General features: G+C 42.1%; 1 protein-coding gene across 2 annotated transcripts in view; it reads left to right on the top strand.

Annotated features, from left to right (window-relative positions):
- Positions 1-23527, top strand: part of DNM3 (dynamin 3) — a 1044597-nt gene that overhangs the window by 249603 nt on the left and 771467 nt on the right. For both annotated transcript variants that reach the window (XM_030208630.1, XM_030208629.1), the window contains exons 11-12: positions 2712-2798; positions 5255-5325. In XM_030208630.1, coding sequence (XP_030064490.1) covers positions 2712-2798; positions 5255-5325 — 158 coding nt within the window. The remainder of the gene's footprint in view (positions 1-2711; positions 2799-5254; positions 5326-23527) is intronic.

The raw sequence follows: 23527 nt of genomic DNA, 5'->3' as shown, positions 1-23527 counted from the left end.
TAATTTGGATTAATCTAGATCTGGAACCTTTTCATCAATGTGGTAATTGGAGGTTTCCTGCCTGACTTTTCTAATTACTTGCACAAGCAATAGGATGATTTTGTAGTTGTCAACCAACAGATTGTGGATGATCCAGCTTTGTTCTGGCCCACTGTCAAGGCAGTTATGAGGGGCACTATTATTGCCTATGTCTGTGTAAGGAACAATTGTATTGCGAAAGGCATAGTGGATCTAGAATTTAAATTCAAGGTTGTCTCCATGAGGTTGCCCAGTGGCTTGAACTTTATCATCTTGTCCTCTATCCAGAGAAAACAATAGCAAGCTGGATCTCAGGTTCTCTACCTACACCTACTCTGAACCCAACGCTTTTTGGCAGGCAAATTATTCCTGTATTATCATTTAGATACTTAAGGATCATCATTGACTCTTCCCTTTCTTTTGGTCCTCAGATCTGCTAGCTCAGATCCATCAGGAATACGGTAGATTCAGATTCTCTTCGCTCCTTGTTCTACACTTACATAAACACTCAATATGATTATTGCAATGTAGCCTATGCTGGAATCACTAAGGTGACTCTGAAGTGTTTACAGACACTACAGAACACTGCTGCCTGTATTCTTTGTGGGGATTCTATTTGTCAATACCACTATTGACCAAAACGATGGAGGAATTGGTAACACACCAACTAATGGAATACCCAACAAATTTCTCAGTCCTACATAAATCCCAGTCAGGTTTCAGACCACAACAGGTCCTTAACCATTCTGCATACCGCAGCCTGCACTCTGCACTGTTTGACAGACTCATCATACCCCCCTCCCTCTAAAACCAGATGGGAATCCATTAGACATTCAGCTTTTTACTTTCTGGCACCAGCTCTATGGAATTCACTTCCCCAATCAATTCAGTTAAAGAAATCTTATATATTTTTTGATCTGTGCTAAAAACTTACTTCTTCCAGCTAGCATTTAGTACATCTTGACCTTGCATTTTCACCTCTACCAGTGGGTCTCTGCAATGAGAAATATTGAAAATTTGCAGTCTTTGGACTTGTTTAAATACCAGAAATTAGAATACCTATTACTTTTTATTTTGTGTCAGTGGTTTGTTTGATCTCTGGGTCATTCTATGTGCCTTGTATAAATGATTATGAATGGAATTTGTCCTATGATTTTTTGGTGTTCTTTTCTTATTGAGTTTAACCTTTTTAATATATTGTAAACCATTCTGACTTGCTTGGCAAGTAGATATGGTATAGGAAAATTAATAAATGATAAATTGAGGGCAGTTAAACACAAATGCGTTTTGTCCAACTGTAGGAGCTTTTGAAAACTTAGCTGCCATATGTGCTGCTCTAAATGCTCTGGCCGGGGCGCCTGCTGGCTAGCTTGACAAAGGCCTGGCACAGTTACCAATTTATTCCTACTATTCAGGGAGCTGATGGAATATCCTATACTAAAATGCAGGACATAGCCCTAGTATTTTTCACCCACTTTAGGGACTTATATAGTGATCAGATTTGCATGGCTCCTTTAGATTTGGTTCAGACTCTGAACCAATCAATTTCAGCTAAGGAAGTGCAGTCTGCTATTAGGGCTCTTAAGTTACTTCTGCTCCTGGTCCAGCTGGATTTTCAGGGTAATACTATAAATTATTGCAGACTAAACTCATTGGCCCACTTATCTTTTAGTTTGATGCAGCGGAGAATCAACAGTTTCCCCAACATGAGAACTTAGCATTGGTTAGTCTCTTGCCTAAGCTGGGTAGGCCCTCCACACTGCCTGGCTCTTATTGCCCAATATCACTGGCATCTTCAGGGGTTCAACCTTTAACATATATCCAGCTGCTCGCACAGGATCGACCTCACACAGGGGTCCTGGAAAAGTGGCGTGTGCCAGTTGGCGAAACGCATTGCAAGCATTGTGTTTGGCGGATGTGAAAACTTCTGGTGCTGATTGTTATTCTTTGGTCCATCATGGATGATTTTGTTGTGTGCCAATAAGAGATTACCTAAGGAAGGACTGTGATACTAGCAATTAAGATTATTGATGGAACTGTGAGAGCTAACAACTAATTATCAATTGGGAAGCTTAAAGAAAAGCCCCTTCACCTTTTACTAGTGTTGTTTGAAAAATCATGAACTGAGGTTTCTCAAGTTGATAAAAGAGATTTATGTAAATTGTATTAACAATTTTGAAAGGATTAATATACAATTTAATATATTTAAGGGGATTGATAAATCCTACTATCATGTGATCACCTTTGGTCTAAAGTAGACCCAAATGAGGTTTGAAGTGAGTGGTATGTATGTGGTTTGATAGTGAGTGAATGTGGATATAAGAACACTGTTTAAGCTATAAAAACTAAAGTGTTGTACACATAAGAAGACATAAAATGTAAAATTGAAACGCAGTTGCTTGATTTAAGGTTTAACATTGGTAGTGACTGGATTGAAATATAGGAACTCAGATTAATTACTTACTTAAAATATGTTAAGGGAATATATTGATCCATTCACAGTAGAGCCTCACTTTATTCTTGGAATCCCAGTGGTTTTTAATAAAGTTATTTCTATTTTTCTAGAAGGAAAGGGAGATCCCTGATATCAGAGGTAGACTTTTAATGATGGACTGTAGGCTATGCTAAATCCTCTTGCTACTCACAAAAGCTGTGCACTGCTCATTAAATGCTTCCTAATAATTGCCTTGCAGTTGTCAAAATATCCAAGATTGTGTGAAGAAACCGAAAGGATTGTTGTGGGATACATCCGAGAAAGGGAAACGAAGACCAAAGACCAAGTGAGCATGAATGTTTGAAATCCAGTGAACTGTGACACTTCTTGTACTTTGAGCACAACTTTCAAAATCCAGTTAAACTGGGTAAATATCTAATTACTCAAGTGCAGTAGCTAAAATTACCCATCTTCTTATCTAGCCAGTAGTACTTAAATGGATCAACAAAGCATGCAGAGTACTTGTTTTTGGTCAGGCATCGTCCCCGTCTCATCTGCCCACAACCTCGGAGTCATCTTCGACTCCTCCCTCTCCTTCTCTGCGCATATCCAGCAGATAGCCAAGACCTGTCGCTTCTTCCTCTATAACATTAGCAAAATTCGCCGTTTCCTCTCTGAGCACACCACCCGAAATCTCATCCACTCTCTCATTACCTCTCGCCTTGACTACTGCAACCTACTCCTCACTGGCCTCCCACTTAGCCATCTATCCCCCCTTCAGTCCGTTCAGAACTCTGCTGCACGTCTTATCTTCCGCCTGGACCGATATACTCGTATCACCTCTCTCCTCAAGTCACTTCACTGGCTTCCAATCAGGTACCGCATACAGTTCAAGCTTCTCCTACTAACCTACAAATGCACTCGATCTGCAGCCCCTCCTTACCTCTCTACCCTCATCTCCCCTTACGTTCCTACCCGTAACCTTCGCTCTCAAGACAAATCCCTCCTTTCAGTACCCTTCACCACCACCACCAACTCCAGGCTCCGCCCTTTCTGCCTCGCTTCACCCCATGCTTGGAATAAACTCCCTGAGCCCATACACCAGGCCCCCTCCGTGCCCATCTTCAAATCCTACTCAAAGCCCACCTCTTCAATGTTGCCTTCGGCACCTAACCGGTTTACCTCTATTCAGGAAATCTAGACTGCCCCAACTTGACATTTCGTCCTTTAGATTGTAAGCTCCTTTGAGCAGGGACTGTCCTTCTTTGTTAAACTGTACAGCGCTGCGTAACCCTAGTAGCGCTCTAGAAATGTTAAGTAGTAGGTGTTAATCACACTTCTAGCTGTACATGTTTTCAAATGAAAACATACCTGCAGAAAAAGCAGGTGCAAATCGCTGCAGACATTTTTTTGTTTCTAAGAGGAAGTACTCTTATAGTTTTCATGGCGCAAATCCTTCAGGTTAAAGTACCTATGGACTTTGCATCAATATGGACATTTTGGAGAATTTCCCCACTTGTGCCTAGTTCAGGGAACACTTATGGAAGTTAGGGTGTGGCTCTGCCCCCCATATTATCTGTATGGGTGAGGTAGCAGTTAGAATGCGCAAATGGGTGGTAGTGTGTGCTAACACTGTACATGACCCTTAGGTATGCTGAAGATTTTAATTAGACCTATTATAAATCATCTATCAACCAAGAAGGATGGGCACATCAGATTAGCGCAAATTTCTTAAAAGGCCACAAAACAATTCTTTAAAAGGCCCCCCAAATTTCATTAATGTATACAAAATGGAGTGTGTTCCATCTTCATTTAACCCTTCCCCTCCCCCCTCGGGTTTCTTTAAGTAGTTGTTTTGTTGACATATTTCTGGAAATGATAGGATCCAACAGAGGAAAGAGAATAGGGAAAAATAGAGCCCAGGAGGTAAAAATACAAATTTAAAATACTTTCTATAAAAAGGTTAATTGTACAACCACAAATAAGGAAAGGCAATTATAGAGTACAGATTTGACATGGCCATGTTTCGGTGAAGATGCTTGTGTCAGGAGTCACATATATTCCAGTTGCTAATGTACTTATTGTAAAATGTTGTGTGTCATCACTGGAAGGTTAAAACACATGCCCTGAGCAACTTGCATCTATTAGCAGGCATCTTCGCTAAAATATGGCTGTTGTCTGTACTGTATGTTTGCCTTTCCTTATTTGTAGATATAGAATTAACTTTTATGGATTGGATTAATAAAACTTTATACAAAGTATTATTCATATTTAGTATTTTTATCTCCTGGGCTCTTTTTTGCTTTCCTTACGGCTCTGCTAAATTGTTTGTTCCATGAGGACCTTGTTTTTCTCCCTTTCTTTGGAAATATGAAACACAACATTATGGGATGGTTTCCAAAGCAACGATACAATTATTCCTCAGGCTAGATTTCAAGTACTATGTGTTGAGTGTCAATAATATGTTTTGCAATGGAATTGGTACTCTAAGATGAGCGTAAGAATCCTTCTAATTCAGGTCAACTACCTAACTAATGTTTTACTGATCTAACACACACTAGCTTTAGTGTCTATACAAGAAAAGTAGGGTAACAAGACCTCTACCTCTTTTAGGGGATCTTTTACTAAAGATTAGCTTGAGTTATCTGCAGCAGGGCCCATAGGAATAAAATGGGCCCTACTGCAGAAAACTCAAGCTAATCTTTAATAAAAGACCCCCTTAGGCTTTCCAAAGTCAATTTATAGTTTTTTTTTTTTTTTTTTTTGAGATGCTAAATTGTTCTACATTTATTCTTTTGATAGGTGCTACTGCTGATTGATATCCAGATCTCTTACATCAACACAAACCATGAAGACTTCATTGGGTTTGCAAAGTATGTACAATGGCTGTGTGAAATGGGATTTATAAATGTTCTCCTCCCGCCACACCCCTAATGTCCAGTGCAAAGTCAGGTATTTATTGTGAGAGGAGACCCTAAGTTTCCAAACTGTCACTGGAATTGGCCCGAAGTACTTAACTTGGTTGCCTTCAAGTATTTAGTCAATAGCATAGAAAGCCATGGTTTCAACTACCACTTTGGGTACTGGCAACCTCACCTTCCCACAACACCCATCTCCCAGCTTTATCCCATTTTGTAGAATATCTTGAGGGGCAGGAGTAACTTCCACTTGTCTTTGTCCCTCTGGCACCCTCTTGTAAAATGATTGTGGGTTCTATTTTACTTCATATTTTATTTATTATGATTTATTTACCATCTTTTTGAAGGAATTTACTCGAGCTGTACAGCAAGAGTAAGTAATAGACAGTTACAGCAGTAAAATATTCAAACATCCTCTCTTTAATATTCCCTTATCTCGTTTGTCCTGTTTGTCCTAATTAGATTGTAAGCTCTTTCAAGCAGGGACTGTCTCTACATGTTCAAGTGTACAGTGCTGTGTACGTCTAGTAGCGCTATAGAAATGATTAATAGTATGCCACAGTGCCAACACAATACGCAATAAAACTTTTTAATAGACAGCATAGAGTGTAAGCAAAGACTGTGCTGCCTCCATATTCATGAGGGCAGAGGGCATTATCTGTATATTTAATAGGAATATTATTTGTATAGAAAGCACTTTATTGGTGCTTCCCCTCCCCCCTGTCTGCAGTTGTAGTGTCCTGTGATTGGCTCCTTGTGAGATTGTTTCTATTGGTTGTTAGCTCTGAGCTAAGGTCAGCCCTCTTTCTTTGTCCCTGCAGGCTGGGTGTAAGATAAAGTTGCCATGTTGGCGAGAATACTGCCAAATTGGGTGGTTTCCTGCAACCATTCACGGAATTTCTATGATACCCACGGGTTGCGGTTTTTGGGTGCTTTTTAGCCCATGGCCATAGGTTGGGCGCTGTTTTTCGCTGCACCCATGCCTGCAGGTTGACAGCCCGCTGCTCTCACTGCTGCTGCTCATGCTTGTCCATGACTCCCTGCCCTCAGTGCCTTGAGAGCTCCCCTGTTGGTCCTAATTGGACCAGTAGGAGGGCAAAGAGGGAGGCCGGAATCGCAGGATGAAGCGACCAGTGCCATTTTCAAGTGCTGCTGCCTGCTGGTCAGGTCTATCTATGTGCCCCCCCCCCCGGCCCCCGACTGCAGCTCCACTCCTCCACGTGTCCTGCTGGCCAGAGGAGCCAAGGGGCAGGAAGACAAATGGACGCCGGACTGTGTTGGCTCTGGTGGCGGCTCCCCTCCCCTCCTCCTGATCTGCTCTCGGAGTCAATGCAGATCTTCAGGAGAGGGGGACACATGGCCGCCACCAGAGAGGAGGATGGTGCCGGAGAAGGCAGAAGAAAGGACGTCAGTCACTCACTGAGTCCGGGAGGGGAGGGGGACGGAGCAGAGCCAGAGTGGAGATATGAGCTGCTGCAACCACGTTGTCATGCTTTATTGTTGGTAGCATTTGTCAGGCTTTCAAGGCAGAAACTAGGTTTGTGAGCCCTTGGGCCACTGCCGTGGAGCAGCAGCGGCAGGCAAAACCACCCCACACCAGAGACAAGGCAGAACTCTGACAGAAACAGCTAGACTTCACCTGCACTTGACAGCCCTTCCCCAGGAGTTGAGCCCCTGGGTGCCGGCGGCAGGCAGGACTTACCGGACAGGGCAGGCACTGGATACCAACTAGGCTAAACAGGGACTGAGGGTCAGAGGGGAAAGGAATATACATGGGCAGCAAGGCAGGAATCTGGGCTAGGACTCACAGACAATACTACACAAAGCAGGAAATGGACAAGCTAAAGGACAGGAACTGAAAGCTGCCACGCAGCCACTGAAACAGGGTACAAATACTGACAGACCACAGACAAGACTGAAAGCTGCAGAGCAGCCACTAAGCAAGAGACAAACAGAAACTAGCCAAGGAATACAGACCAGAAACAAGACTAGGGAAGTAAGCAAATAAACCTAAGCTAAACTACACACAGATGTCTGTTTCCTTGTCTAAGGAACTAAACAAGAAACCAGACTAGGCAGAAGTGCAACAAAGCACCAACAAACCAGGGACCTTAGACGATGCAAAGGCAAACTCAGAAGGTTTCAGGTGGTAATAAACCCATCAGCAGCTGAAACTCAACTGCAGGAATAATGAGGCAGCTTCGGGTGAGGCTAGTTGCCAAACTTCAAACCAAGTCTGGAGGGCTGGAATATCTGGACCGGACTGGACCAGAAAAAGTCTGGAAAGTCTATGGCAGCCACTGGTTCTGGCTACCAGAGGGAAAGAGGAACACAGACTTTGGTCCTGGGGAACTGAGGAACTGAGTTCGAATCCCACTTCAGGCACAGGCAGCTCCTTGTGACTCTGGGCAAGTCACTTATAACCCTCCATTGCCCCAGGTACAAATAAGTACCTGTATACAATATGTAAGCCGCATTGAGCCTGCCATGAGTGGGAAAGCGCGGGGTACAAATGTAATAAAAAAAGTAAAATAAAGCATACTGAAGCACAGAGAGGCTTAACACACACAGGTGCAGTATAGTGGAGTAATCAGGGCCATGCTGGAAGCAGCCAGCACACAGAGACAGAACTAACTCAGGAAGAACAGACAGAAGCCAGCTCAGAAGCTGACCGCCGGAAATAAGGTGAGTCTGAGAGGGGTCACGACCACAACCGTGACAGCATTTTAATTTAATCTCACTTATATTTTCAAACATGCCGGCTTGTACAGCATATGAATGTACACAGAGGAAGTATAACTTTTCATAGGTAGAGTAATTTGTTATAAATCATAAGTGTGTCATTTAGAGGGGCTGGTTATAGCGACACTCTAGCATGTGTTGTATCTTGAAGAGATTTTTTTTCTTCTGGTCAAGGGCCACTAAAACAGACATTGTTACGAGAATCAGGTGCTCAACATTCAGAGTTTCTATCTATTTACTTATTTACAACATTTATAGCCCACTTGAAACATAATTTAGGTTGAAACCTGGGAGAAGTAAAATCTTTTTTTTCCTGTGCCTAGATCAAAAGAGATAGATGTTTTGTGGGTAGATGGATAGATTATGAATTTGTGCTAATTATAATTATGATGATATTGCAGTGTCAGGTTCTCCGGTTCAGAGCCCGCGGGGCCGGGCTCTGGAGCAAACGTGAGCCCTTGGGCTGCTGACGAGGAGCGACAGCAGCAGGCAAAACCCACCAACCAACGCTGGGCAAGCACACCGGCACCGGCAGGGACTGCAGGCACCGCCCAGCGAGCCGGAACACACGGACTGGAATCCCCCGGACTGGAGGACACAGGACTTGGAACACTGGACTGCAATCCCCCGGACTGGAGGGCACAGGACTGGAACACACACCGGACCGGAACACACTGGACTGGAGCGCACCAGACTGGAACACACTGGACTGGAGCACACTGGACTGGTCCGTACAGCTTCACCTGCGGTTGGCCACTACCCCTCCAAGGGTTGAGCCCTTGGGTTCGAGTGGCCGGCAGGACTTACCGGATACCGGATGACACAAGGACCAGGACTGGAAACAGAAGAGACAGCAGTGCTCCAAGGAACTGGACTAACCAGGGCACACCTAGGCCTACACTAACAAAAGGACTTCCTAAGCCCTATACTAACAAGCTAAACATAAAACTAACAAGCTTCCTAAGCACTACTCTAGCAAGCTAGATACAAAACTAACAAGGTGCTTCCTAAGCACTACCCTAGCAAGCTAGATACAAAACTAACAAGGTGCTTCCTAAGCCCTACTCTAGCAAGCTAGATACAAAACTAACAAGGTGCTTCCTAAGCACTACTCTAGCAAGCTAGACACAAAACTATCAAGGTGCTTCCTAAGCACTACTCTAGCAAGCTAGACACAAACTATCAAGGTGCTTCCTAAGCACTACCCTAGCAAGCTAGACACAAAACTATCAAGGTGCTTCCAAAACCAAGAGGGAAAAGCAGGGGAACCACAAGGGAAAAACAGGAAAGCTAAACACACAGACACCAGTGCACACTGCACTAACACTAACCTGGACCTTAGCAAAAGCAAGCAGGGAAACTAGACACAAAGTCAGAAGTGCACACTGCACCACCCTACCTAAAGCAAACACCACCGTTGCAAAGGCCTTGAAGGAAAGAACACCACTTCCTTATCAAGGCCCTCCCAGATGATGTCACACTCCCTAGCCCCAGGCAACAGCACCCTGATCCAGAGAGCACACTGAAACCCATAGAGGCCCAACCCACACCAATGCAGCACCGTGAAGCACTTGAAGCCAGTACACCCAAAGAGAGAGCAGAGCAACTCAGGCAACACCCACTGCTGCAGTAAAGTGAGACAATTAGAGTCATGCTGCTGGAAACTGCCAGCACAGAGAGAGAGAGCCAGCTCAGACAGGACAGACAAACGAAACAGAAGCCAGCTAAGCTGACCACCAGGAAAAAGGTAAGTTTGAGAGGGGTTATGACCACAATCATAACATGCAGATTATGGTGCTGATTGTGCCACATGCAACCACAGAATATCTTTGGCCAGTCTGAATTTAACCGGCCAATGCTGAATATCAGCTTGGCTGGTTAAATTTTGACCAGCCAAAGATAAACCAGATATTCAATGCCGGTCACTGGAAACAGCCCAGCCCAGCACTCTCAGCGCAGACCATAGGAGTTAACTAGTCTAACTCCCATGCTCTGAAAATCGACTTCCTTATATTTTATCGTAGAAAGCAGTACGATGTTAAAGGAAGGTCTTATTCCATCTGTTAAGAAACATTAAGTTTGATGACTTTGATGTTGATAGTTGGAATAATTTTCTACCACATACATTATTTAATAGCCTCAATGCACTCCTGCGTTCATAGGTCATCTGTTGCCCCTGTCACGGTGGTGACTGTTTCCTTGTCTATGCTCACCTCGCCCTCTGGTGGCCTGAACCGGTGGCTGCTATGAACTGTCACACATTCCAGACTTCAGCCCAGTCCGGTCCGGATCTTCCAGGCTGCCAGACTTGCTTTTCTTGTTTGTGCCTGAACAGCACCCGCAGCTGCCTTGTGATTCCTGCAGCTGCTGATGGGCTTTATTAGCCACCTGGAAACTTCTGTGTTTGCCTTTGCATCGTCTAAGGTCCCTGGTATGTGGGTGTGCTCTGTGCACTTCTGCCTAGTCCCAGTTCTAGTCTGAGTTTCTTACCTGGTTCTAGTTTGTTTGTGTGTAGTTAGCTTTGGTTTTATTGCTTAGTTCCTAGTCTTCTTTCTGGTCTGCATTTTCTTGTCTTGTGTCTGTGTTCCTTTTTAATGGCTGCTTGGCAGCTTTCAGTCCTGACTCTCACCTGTCTGTGTTTCTGTCTTAGTGGCTGCCTGGCAGTTTTTAGTCCTGACTCTGTTGTGTGTTTCCTGTTGGTATCCAGTTCCTGCCCTGTCCTGTAAGTCCTGCCGGCCGCCTGCACCCAGGGGCTCAACTCCTGGGGAACGGCGGTCAAGCGCAGGTGAAGTCTAGCTGTTCCTGCTCTGTCTGTCCCAGCTTGTTTGCCTCTGCTGCAACTCCAGTCCGGGGTTCCAGTCCTGTTCTACCTTGCCTCTGGTTTGGGGATGGTTTTGCCTGCCACTGCCGCTCCACGGCAGTGGTCCAAGGGCTCACAAACCCTGTGCTTCCGTGAGAAGCCTGACAGCCCCTTAGATTACTTCAGAGATTATGTTGCAAAAGAGTGGCATCACTTGAGAATCATGGTTTTCTGAAGATTTTGTTAATCTCAGATCTCAGTTGAATAGCTACAGAGATCTTTGTATTTTTCTAAAAAGATTGCTGCTGCTGATTCTGTTTATGCTGATTATGGTTACCTTATATAGTGCCCAACGTTCCAGGAGTGAATAAACATGTCCTGCTATAGTATGTGCAGCTGGTGTCACTTGTGTGTGTGACTATCAAGTATTTTTTATTTATTAGGATTACCGCCTTGAATAATACAACTTGATACTGGCAAGGTAGAGGTGAGTGGGGACATTCTGTTCCCTCCTTCCCCCTGAAGAAACACATTTTTATTTTACAAAGGAAAATGGTTTAGAACCTATGAGGTTTGTCTTTAAATATGTGAAGATAAAACCTATATATACAGCCAGAGATTCAAACTCCCTGATAGGTGCTATCACTTAAGTGAAATTTGCCTAAAAAGAATAAAATAATAAGGAAGAGAAATATAGAAATGAATTGAGTGAAATTCGCCTTTAAAGACAGTGTGCTGGCCTTCCGACAGCCACCAAACTTAAAAAACATGCTGATCAGAAGTAAACTCCCAACACAGACTGAAAAAGAAAAGGGCACGTTTCCCTGTAACACATACAGCTGCAAGCTATGCCAAAACATTTCACAAGACCCTACAGTCATTCACAAGGGAAAAATATTCAACATAAAGGACTATTTTACATGCTCATCTTCCAATGTGGTATATATCATTCAGTGTAAAAAATGTAACGAAGGATGCTATATTGGAGAAACAGGCCAGATGCTTAAGACAAGATTCAATCTGCACAGACATCACATGAAAATAGCCGGTGCCAGTCAAGCCCCCACCCCTGTGGGCCAACACTTTATAAGACCAGAACACTGCACCAGTGATTTCACAGTAAGGATATTGAAAGGTTATTTTAAAACAATACAGGAACGTAAGACCTTTGAAATAAGAATGATTGAATATTTTGACACCCAACAGACAGGTCTTAACAAGGATCTGGGTTTTCTAACTCATTATAAACCATAAAGTTGTATTTCTCTGTTTATATCTCTGTTTATCACCCTCCTCTCACCTACCAACACCCATCCTGTTAGAATATCAATGAAATGCTTTGATGTCCCCATGCATATCTCCACCCTCCCACTCTGTCAGACTGTCAAAGTAATGCTTTGATGTTTCTCTTATATATACTATTTGCCACCACATTTGCTTATTTCCGATCTGACGAAGAAGGGCAACCTTCGAAAGCTAATCAAGAAATGTATTAAGTTATGTCCAATAAAAGAGGTATCATCTTATTTTCTTTTCCATGTTTTATTTTGTTTGATTTCTATTGATAGCCTTTAAAGACTAAAACAATAAGAAAGAGAAATATTGAAATGAATTGAAGGGTCGAATAAGAATGAAATAGTATTAAAATGAGTTACTATAAATGGAAAAATATTAAACAGGATTAGATAGGTATACTCCATGGACAGAAGAAAATTTCCAAAGGCATTCTTTATATTCAGCATAAATTTCAAAAAAATTTACATGTGCAACACGTTCTATGCTTGTATTTGTGTGAGACAGTAAGATTATAGAGTTTTTATCTTTTGGAGAAAAAGGAGTCAATTTTGTGTGAGATGAAGGCAAGGGTTCTGGGTAGTCCTCTGAGGTGGAAGCCTTGTGCCCCTATGTATTTGAGACGGAGTTTGAATGTTTGTGTGTGTGCATGTGTGCTGTCATTTTGTGACTGCAGAGGAGGGTGATAGTGGTGTCTCTGTGTGTGTGTGTGTATAATATCCTGAAAATTCAACTAATCAGGTTCTGCAGGACAAGTTTGGGAAACTGTGAAACAGAGTATGTGTGGGTGAGGGGTCGGGGAAGAGAGATGTTGGCTTGGGTGTCTGAGTGTGTGTATGAAAACTGACTTTTAGCTTATGTGCAACTGGTCTGCTGCACAGGAATAACATACATATAAGTGAAGTTGGGTGTAGGAATAGATTCCATCTGGCTGTATCAGATAGTTAATGGGGAAATTTCCAAAAGTCTGCAAGTCAGGATTTGCACTGGTTCTCAGCAGGAAAGTATGCATGTACTTTCCCTGTAAGAAATACCTAATGAGAGAGTACTCAAAGAGGTTTGTACTTGTTTTTCTGGTTTTTGTCCACTGAAATTAAAAAAAAAAATGCATAAGTCTACCATGTATTTTCTTTCCCATCCTGTTGCCTGCAGGAAATATAGTTGAGCACACATGTTGGTCTCTGTATATTATTCTGCCTGCAGGATAGGTAGTTTTCTGATCAGTATACTTGAGTAAATGGCTGTTGAAAACAGCCCTTCATACTAGAGCTGTATCAAATAGCATGTTTTACTATTTGGTCTAATATGAATACTGGGCAAATGAGCTTTATAAGTACATAAGTAATGCCACACTGGGAAAAGACCAAGGGTCCATCGAGCCCAGCATCCTGTCCACGACAGCGGCCAATCCAGGCCAAGGGCACCTGACAAGCTTCCCAAACGTACAAACATTCTATACATGTTAGTCCTGGAATTGTGGATTTTTCCCAAGTCCATTTAGTAGTGATTTATGGACTTGTCCTTTAGGAAACTGTCTAACCCCTTTTTAAACTCTTCCAAGCTAACCGCCTTCACCACATTCTCCGGCAACGAATTCCAGAGTTTAATTACACGTTGGGTGAAGAAATATTTTCTCCGATTTGTTTTAAATTTACTACACTGTAGTTTCATCGCATGCCCCCTAGTCCTAGTATTTTTGGAAAGCGTGAACAGACGCTTCACATCCACCTGTTCCACTCCACTCATTATTTTATATACCTCTATCATGTCTTCCCTCAGCCTTCTCTTCTCCAAGCTGAAAAGCCCTAGCCTCCTTAGTCTTTCTTCATAGGGAAGTTGTCTCATCCCTGCTTTCATTTTAGTCGCCCTTCGCTGCACCTTTTCCAATTCCACTATATCTTTCTTGAGATGTGGCGACCAGAATTGAACACAATACTCAAGGTGCGGTCGCACCATGGAGCGATATAACGGCATTATAACATCCTCACACCTGTTTTCCATACCTTTCCTAATAATGCCCAACATTCTATTCGCTTTCCGAGCTGCAGCAGCACTCTGAGCGGAAGGTTTCAGTGTATTATCGGCGACGACACCCAGATCCCTTTCTTGGTCCGTAACTCCTAACGTGGAACCTTGCATGACGTAGCTATAATTCGGGTTCTTTTTTCCCACATGCATCACCTTGCATTTGCTCACCTTAAACATCATTTGCCATTTAGCCGCCCAGTCTCGTAAGCTCCTTCTGTAATTGTGCACAATCCTGTCGCGAGTTAACGACTTTGAATAACCTTGTGTCATCAGCAAATTTAATTACCTCGCTAGTTACTCCTATCTCTAAATCATTTATAAATATATTAAAAAGTAGCGGTCCTAGCACAGACCCCTGAGAAACCCGACTAACCACCCTTCTCCATTGTGAATACTGTCCATTTAACCCCACTCTCTGTTTCCTATCCTTAAACCAGTTTTTAATCCACAATAGGACATTTCCTCCTATCCCATGACCCTCCAATTTCCTCTGTAGCCTTTCATATGAGGTACCTTGTCAAACGCCTTTTGAAAATCCAGATACACAATATCAACCGGCTCCCCTTTGTCCACATGTTCGTTTACTCCTTCAAAGAATTGAAGTAATTGGTCAGGCAAGATTTCCCCACACAAAAGCCGTGCTGACTCGGTCTCAGTAATCCATGTCCTCGGATGTGCTCTGTAATTTTGTTTTTAATAATAGCCTCTACCATTTTCCCCGGCACCGACGTCAGACTCACCGGTCTATAGTTTCCCAGATCTTCCTTGGAACCTTTTTAAAAAATGGGTGTTACATTGGCCACCCTCCAATCTTCCGGTACCACTAGCAGTAGCTCCGCAAGCTCATTTTTCAGTTCTGTCAGTACTCTAGGATGAATACCATCCGGTCCTGGAGATTTGCTACTCTTCAGTTTGCTGAATTGCCCCATTACGTCCTCCAGGTTTACCGTGAAGTCAGTAAGTTTCTCCGACTCGTCCGCTTGAAATATAATTTCCGACACCGGTATCACACCCAAATCTTCCTCGGTGAAGACCGAAGCAAAGAATTCATTCAATCTCTCCGCTATGTCTTTGACTTCCTTGATCGCCCCTTTTGCCCCTCGGTCATCCAGCGGCCCAACCGATTCTTTTGCCGGCTTCCTGCTTTTAATATACCGAAAATTTTTTTTACTATGCTTTTTTTGTCTCTAATGCTATCTTTTTTTCGTAATCCCTCTTGGCCTTCTTTATCTGTGCCTTGCATTTGCTTTGACACTCCTTATGCTGCTTCTTGTTATTTTTAGACGGTTCCATTTTCTGAAGGCATTTCTCTTAGCCCTAATAGCTTCCTTCACCTCACTTTTCAACCAGGCAGGCTGTCTTTTGGACTTCCGTCTTTCTTTTCTAATTTGTGGAATATGTTTGGCCTGGGCCTCCAGGATGGTATTTTTGAACAGCGTCCACGCCTGTTGTACAGTTTTTACTCTGTCAGTTGTCCCCCCTAAGTTTTTTTTCCACCGTTCTTCTCATTTTATCATAGTCTCCTTTTTTAAAGTTAAACGCTAACGTATTTGACTTCTTGTGTATAGTTACTTCAAGGTTGATATCAAAACTGATCATATTATGATCACTGTTATCAAGCGGCCCCAGTACCATAACGTCCCTCACCAGATGATGCGCTCCACTAAGCACCAAGTCTAGAACTTTTCCTTCTCTCTTCGGCTCCTGCACCAGCTGCTCCATAAAGCTGTCCTTGATTTCATCAAGGAATTGTACCTCTCTAGCATGTCCCGATGTTATATTTACCCAGTCTATATTTGGATAATTGAAGTCACCCATTATTATCAATTGCCCATTTTGTTTGCGTCTGTGATTTCTTTTATCATTTCTGCGTCTACCTGCTCATCCTGGCGAGGTGGACGGTAGTACACTCCTATCACCGTCCTTTTCCCTTTTATACATGGAATTTCAACCCACAATGATTCAAAGGTCTGATTTGCGTCCTGCTGAATTTGTAATCTATCTGAGTTAAGGCTCTCGTTAATATACAATGCTACCCCTCCACCAGTCCGGTCCACCCTATCACTACGATATACTTTAACTTAACAAATAAAAGAAGCAACATGAAATCAGAGATCAAGTGTTTATTTCAGTAGAATTTAGCATAGCAGAGCCCCAGATTATTCATATTCGAATTTAAATCACTATTTGTCCGAATATGAATAATGTATTTGAGGCATATTTGGGGCCGAATCGGATTAAATACGAATATCTGGTACAGCCCTACTTCTTACAGCCTGGTTTTCCAGTGCCATAGAACTTACAAGGGGAATTCTTTTCGCAATGTAAAGTTACATGTATAAGCTGAAAATACAGATTGAAATCAGTCAATACAAAGTGTTTTCTAGCATTTCCTGTGTAGAATATTTGCAATTACAGAATGAGAAATACGAAGGAAAAGGGATGTGGAGAGACCATGGCATATATGGGTAACATCATCCAGTGGAGCCCTGCACGGAAATTTTTCCCCAGCCCTGAAGTATCTTTTGAGACAGCTTAACTACGCATATGTGTGCCTTTCGGCTTGCTGCTGCTGCGCAGGACCACATCAGTCTTTTTTTCCACAAAGCTGACTGAACAAGTTTTTTGTTGATGCTTCGGTCCATATTTTCTTTAAATTTCGCCGATATTCATGCAAGTTCTATTGCTGTCATATGGTAGTTGTCCTGATAAATTCCCTAGTTAGGTTTTGCAGTTGTTTGAAATTTACTTCATTTTATATATTGGATTACTGTTAGGCCTTGAGCACCCATTCATTCAGGAACTATTTCATCAAGTCATTTGATTTCACTGTGGCTATTTTTCCAGACAGTGTATTCCAAAAGAAGGCCTCTATGGCTTCAAGAATTGCTCCTGGTGCAACAGGACCATATCTGTCACAGATACTCACACTTGCTGCCTGCAATGCCTGGAGCCCTCTTATATTCTGTGTTCACAGATGTTAAAAGAGGGAGTTGTGGCCATGAGAAACAGTGCAAGAAGATTTGTAACAAAATTAGACTGGCCCGTCGATGTCTGCGTCAGAAGCCTTGTTCTCCATGAGTCCCAGAGCCATATCAGATTTTTGGGATGCATAGACATCGAGAATGTCTCCATCACCTTCAACAACAAGCATCAATAGAGAAGGCCATTGGGATCAGTCATAATCTGATTCAAGCCCAAAGAGGAGAAAGGAATTATCCTCATTTTTATCAGTGTCAAGAGATTGTGATGCAAAATGTCATGTGGCGGCTGATAATGAAACATGGTACCAGGAGCACTAAGGCATGGAAGTTGCCCAATGTCTTCTAAGCACCCTCAAAGTGAGGACTGTTTATCGTCCATGGCTTTGGAGAGGGTATGTCTCAGAAAACAGATTGGCAAGAGGTCTGCAATTTCCAAAAGGAATGAAGACAGAGCAGAGACAGTAATAAAAGGAACAAAAGGCTTTATTAGTAAATGAATTTTAAAATGTGTGCCCAATGTGGCTGTGTTTTGCCCAGCAGGGGCTGCTTCAGGGGCCAGCCATTTCTGTCAAAACAAATAAAACCAGTATGTAAATACAAGGAAATCTTTTCAAGAAATAAAATCATAAAAACAAGGACACAAGCAGATAATTTTGAAATTGAAAACAATACTAAAACTAGTCACATGTGTAGACTACATGATGATAAATATGGCTAAATAACCCAATAAATAATCATCCACAATGCAGCATCATTAAAATTTGCAAATTGATATACCGCACTAATAAAAATACAAAAATGTGTGTGGGGACCAAACCTCCTTACATGTTCTTATGGTGTAAAGTATTCACTTCACCATAGGCATTACTGTAGAAAAGAATAAAGTAATGTGTAAATCTTAAACTCATCCATGAGTGTGTGAAAGGAACAAAAAAAAAAAAAAAACCCTTCCTACCAGGACCTCCAACCTCCACAGAGGTCACTATTCTGGGAGCATCTGGTGTATGTGACTGGAGTTCCTCTTTTGTACTAGTGTTGAGTCACATGTCTTGCGCTTTATTACACAGCATCTTAAGACAGCTGAAAAAACACTTGCTGCTCCACATTTTTTACTACAGAACCAAATATAAGAAAACCACTGGAAATTTCAAGAAAACGGATTTAAAACAATAAATAACATTAAAAAAGTTTTAAACCCCCCCCCCCCAAAACGTGCAACAACACGGCTGCCGTGCTTTAAAAAAAACAAAACAACCCCTTAAATAAATGGCTGAGCTTTTCTAAATCATGTGGTCAAAACAACTTTAAAAACCAAACAAAAACATGATTAAAATTGCTATTAAAACAAGCTTGCCACTGTCATTAAAAACTTAATCATTTAAAGTGTGTGTGTGTGTGGGTGGGGGGGGGGGGGGGTCAGGTGATATGCTGAGCCAGCAGACAGCGTTTTCCTCAAGCTCTTCAGCTTGCCCCTTTTCAAAACTCCATTGAGAGAAATTCTGCATGTATTGTCGATTGTAGACACACCAGATGTTTCATCTAAAAAGTAGACAAATTTGTTTATAAAAGCACTACTGAAATATCTGCAAAAATACTGAAAACAGACAAAGAAAAATCCAAGACTTTGACTGTGGGGGAACCAAAGATGGTGGAGCCTAACTAGGAGCAACAGGTGGTAAATGAGGCACTTCTACACAGACTAAAGCAGTGACTGCAGCTCTGGACACTTGAACAGACCAACTTAATTCAAATTTTCAGGCTTTATCAGTTGCTGAGTTCAATGGTCGATCTGCTGTGCTTGAAAAACAGTTGGGAGAGTACAAGGACTGTTTAAGAGACAATGGAAGTGCGCTTTCATTTGTGGATGGGTTTGGAGACCTGCACAGAAAAATTGGATGACCTAGAGGATAGGTTGTGAAGGAGACAATGTTTGGATTGTTGGATTACTTTAATCTCTGAAGGATGGAGGGCTCCTTGGATTTTTGGAAACCTGGCAGTCTAAGGAAATACTTAGATTCACATCTAGGTCCATTAAAGATTGAGGGCCCTGTTTACTAAGCAGCGTTATAGGCACGTTAGCATCTTTAACGCGCATTAACTATGTACGCGGTTTAAATGTGTATGTGCCTACAGTATCCCTATAGGCACCTACACGGTTAATGTGCGCGCTAATTGTAGGCACGTTAAAAATGCTAACGCGCCCTAGTAAACAGGGCCCTGAGCGGACACACTTCGTGGACCAGTGGGTAGGAGGAGCATCCAGGCCCCTCATAGTGATAACCAGAATCTTTAATTTTGCCCTTAAAGAACAATTTCTGAGGCAATACAGACAACTCAAGAATCTTACTAATCAGAATCACCATATCCTACATTTTCACAATTATTCAGTCCATATGGATATTTTACGGATGGATTATGATATGTATAAGCAACTAACAGAGCATAAGCTATGTTTCACTTTGCAGTTCCAAGCCTGACTTTGGGTACAACACAATGGCAATATCTTATTTAAATATGTATGTTTTTTGAAAACAAAACACATATTCATGAAGGACATGAGGTAAAGCTTTCAGTTAATCAAAAAAATCTGACTTTTAAATTCATAAATATCACAATAAAAACTGCCTTTAAAAATACAGTAGACTCATGCAGCAAAGTAAAATTGGATGAGATTGAGCTCAAATGAAAACATAGTTGGAATAAAGTGAATTATAAATACCAGAAGGGTATAAAATAATACATAAATAAGCATACTTGAGAACAGTTCTAAAGGTTAAATTGTACATATATCTAAATACATTATACAAAAACTGAAAAATTAAGTTCCTGGTTGAGACCCCATGGGTGGATGGTATTAATTCTGAAAATCAGCCTCTGTTAACAGCACATCATCTAAATTGCCACCTCTCCAGTGTAGTTGGGGTTCAACCAGTACCAGAAATTTATAGTCCTCAAAAGAGTGGTTCTTGGATATGAGTATTGCACCAGAGGTTTTTCTGTTGGTGTTTGATTTCACTCTTATGCTCATAAGACCATGGGTCAGACCAATGGTAAATCTAGCCTTGTATCATGTTAACAGACAATGGCCAAGCCAGGTCACAAGTACCTGGCAGAAACACAATTAGTCATCCAAAAAAGTATAAGGGAAATATAAATACTCCACAATAATATATCAAAAAGAAGCAAGAGAGTATTAAAACCGAACAGCCAAGATTAAATAGCACACGTGGAGGGACATAATCGAACGAAAACGTCTATCTCCATGGGCGTTTATCTCCAAGAACGGGTCCGTGAAGGGGCGGACCGAACCGTATTTTCGCAAAAAATAGACGTCCATGTTTTATTCGACAATTTGTGAGCTGGGCGTTTTTGTTTTTCAGCGATAATGAAAAATGAAAGCGCCCAGCTCAAAAACGAATAAATCCAAGGCATTTGTTCGTGGGAGGGGCCAGGATTCGTAGTGCACTGGTCCCCCTCACATGCCAGGACACCAACCGGGCACCCTAGGGGGCACTTTTACAAAAACAAAGAAAAAGGTAAAAAAGCTCCCAGGTGCATAGCACCCTTCCCTTGTGTGTTGAGCCCCCCAAATCCCCCTCAAAACCCACCGCCCACAAGTCTACACCATTACTATAGCCCTAAGGGGTGAAGGGGGGCACCTACATGTGGGTACAGTGGGTTTGGGGGGCGGTTTGGAGGGCTCCCATTTACCAGCACAAGTGTAACAGGTGGGGGGGGGGATGGGCCTGGGTCCACCTGCCTGAAGTCCACTGCACCCCCTAATAACTGCTCCAGTGACCTGCATACTGCTGCCAGGGAGGTGGGTATGACATTTGAGGGTGAAAATAAAAAGTTGTGAAACGGCATATTTTGTATTGGGAGGGGGTTAGTGACCACTGGGGGAGTCAGGGGAGGTCATCCCCGATTCCCTCCAGTGGTCATCTGGTCATTTAGGGCACTTTTTGGGGCCTTATTCGTGAAAAAACAGGGTCCAGGAAAAGTGCCCTAAATTCTCGCTAAAAACGCATATTTTTCTTCCATTATCGGCGAAAGGCGCCCATCTCTGATCGCCCGATAACCACGCCCCAGTTCTGCCTTCACCACGCCTTCGACACGCCCCCATAAACTTTGTCCGCATCCGCGACGGAGTGCAGTTGAAAACGTCCAAATTCGGCTTTCGATTATACCGCTTTATTCGTTTTTGTGAGATAAACGTCTATCTCCCGATTTGGGTCGCAATATAGGCGTTTTTCTTTTTCAATTATAAGCTGGATATTCTATCAAAACTACATTCGTGCCACAAAAAATAATTATTTTAATTTTTATTAATATAGATAGATCATTCAGTCTAGGACAGAGGCATCATAAAACTGTTACACTGGCTATGATCTCTTATGATGCACAGCCATTCCAGATCTGCAGTACTATTGAGCTTCTTAATCATCTGCCTCCGACACTAACCTTCATTATTTCATACAAATAAACTTTATTATACTTTCTTAAAAACAACTTCTACCAACAGCGATTCCATTACTTAACTGATGTAGAAAATCACAGCGCTGAAAATAGTTGAACCCCCTGACACCCACTGCTGCAAAAACCTGGTGTTTCAGTTCCACAGAACCTGCTTCTGGGGTAGTTAAAGATTAGATCGCCATATTCTATAAAAACACAAATATTAAATACTAGCAAGTTATTGTCATCGTATCTCAAAAATCATCAAGGCTGCTCCAAACGCAAGCTACACTTTTCTAAATTACAAAGCAAAACACAAATTACTTATAGCACAACAGCTGTATTTTATTAGCAGCATCCCTTTAAAAGTGCTACAGCTTACAGTGCAGGGCAGAGCACTAAGTAGCATTTTAAAGCATCCTAACCTGATGACATGAAATGTTTAAATGGAAATTAGCCATGTGCTGGCTCCAACTAGACGCATCACAAATTAACAAGTGCAGCCCTGTATTATAGCAAAAACCAAAGACAAAACTTATGTACATAAATAATTAAATAAAACTGAAAGGGGAGACTCTGTAAAGCAAACTAAAACAAAAAAGGATCAAGAATCAAATGATCTAATTCAAACCCGGTTCAACTGTAGAAAGGAAAATAAAATCCAACGCCGTTCTTTTTGAGAAAGAAGGGTATTTAAATATCCACCCCATGGACCTAAAACAACTTGTTCTAACATAGCACAAGTCAACTGCTCAAAAGAATGGGCTGCAGATAAACAATGGTACTACAACATCACGACATTTCAGATGGCTCTTGTGCTCTAATACTCTTGCCTTCAAAGTTCACAAAGTTTTACCCACGTATACCAATGCACATGGACACCATGGATTACAATTGGTAAGTGACTTAAATTGGACTAAATGACCATTTAAAATTACAGATGGCCCAGCAAAAGAAATGGCACACACACTGCATTTGGTACATGGAAAATGACCTTTTGCTGATTGAAAGTGGTGCACCCTAGAGGTACTAAATTCAGGTACAGTGTTAGGTGGTAAAAAAGACAGAACCAACAAGTCTTTCAAATTCTTGCCTTTTTGAAAAGCAAAAAGAGGAGGCTGTTGCAAAGAAGAATGCAAACTCAAAACATGCCAGTATTTAAAAATAGCAGATCTCACTAAATTAACTTTGGGAGAATAAGGTAGCACACAAGTAGTCCTGGTGGACTGAACTGTCCTGGAAGGTAACAATAAATAATCTCTGTTTCCCATCTCGCTCTTCTTTGTGCTCATTTGACAATTTTCTGAGGATATGTAATCACCTCACTTGTCATTCCAATTTCCATATCATTTATAAATATGTTAAATAGCTCTGGTCCCAGTAATGATCTCTGCGGCACTCCACTATTCACCCTCTTCCATTGAGAGAAATGACTATTTAACCCTACCCTCTGTTTTCTTATTAAATTTTATTTTTATTGAAATTTACATTTTTAGGCCAAGCATCCACTTGTTCAGAAAAAGGAAACATGCATTTGAAATAAGATTAGAAAAGATGTTTAATAAGAATTGTGTTGTGTTGACTGAAAGAGTGGCTCTGACATCTTGCTACTGGTTCTCAACTGGGTGTCGGACTGGTCCGCGCTCTTTCTTTGACATCAGATGCCGTCGTGATTAAAGGGCTGCGGCATTTCAATCTTCCCAGACACTTACTGACATGTTCAGGGATGTATTATGCTGACTGATAGAGCGGCTTTGCATCTTGCTACTGGTTCTTTCCTGATCGTGGGAACTTGCTCTGCCCTCTTTCTTTGATGTCAGACACTGCCACACCTAGCAGCACACTGTTTCTCTGC

Source organism: Microcaecilia unicolor, chromosome 6, assembly GCF_901765095.1.
Source record: "Microcaecilia unicolor chromosome 6, aMicUni1.1, whole genome shotgun sequence".
Lineage (NCBI taxonomy): Eukaryota > Metazoa > Chordata > Amphibia > Gymnophiona > Siphonopidae > Microcaecilia > Microcaecilia unicolor.
This window is presented reverse-complemented; position numbering and strand designations above follow the sequence as displayed.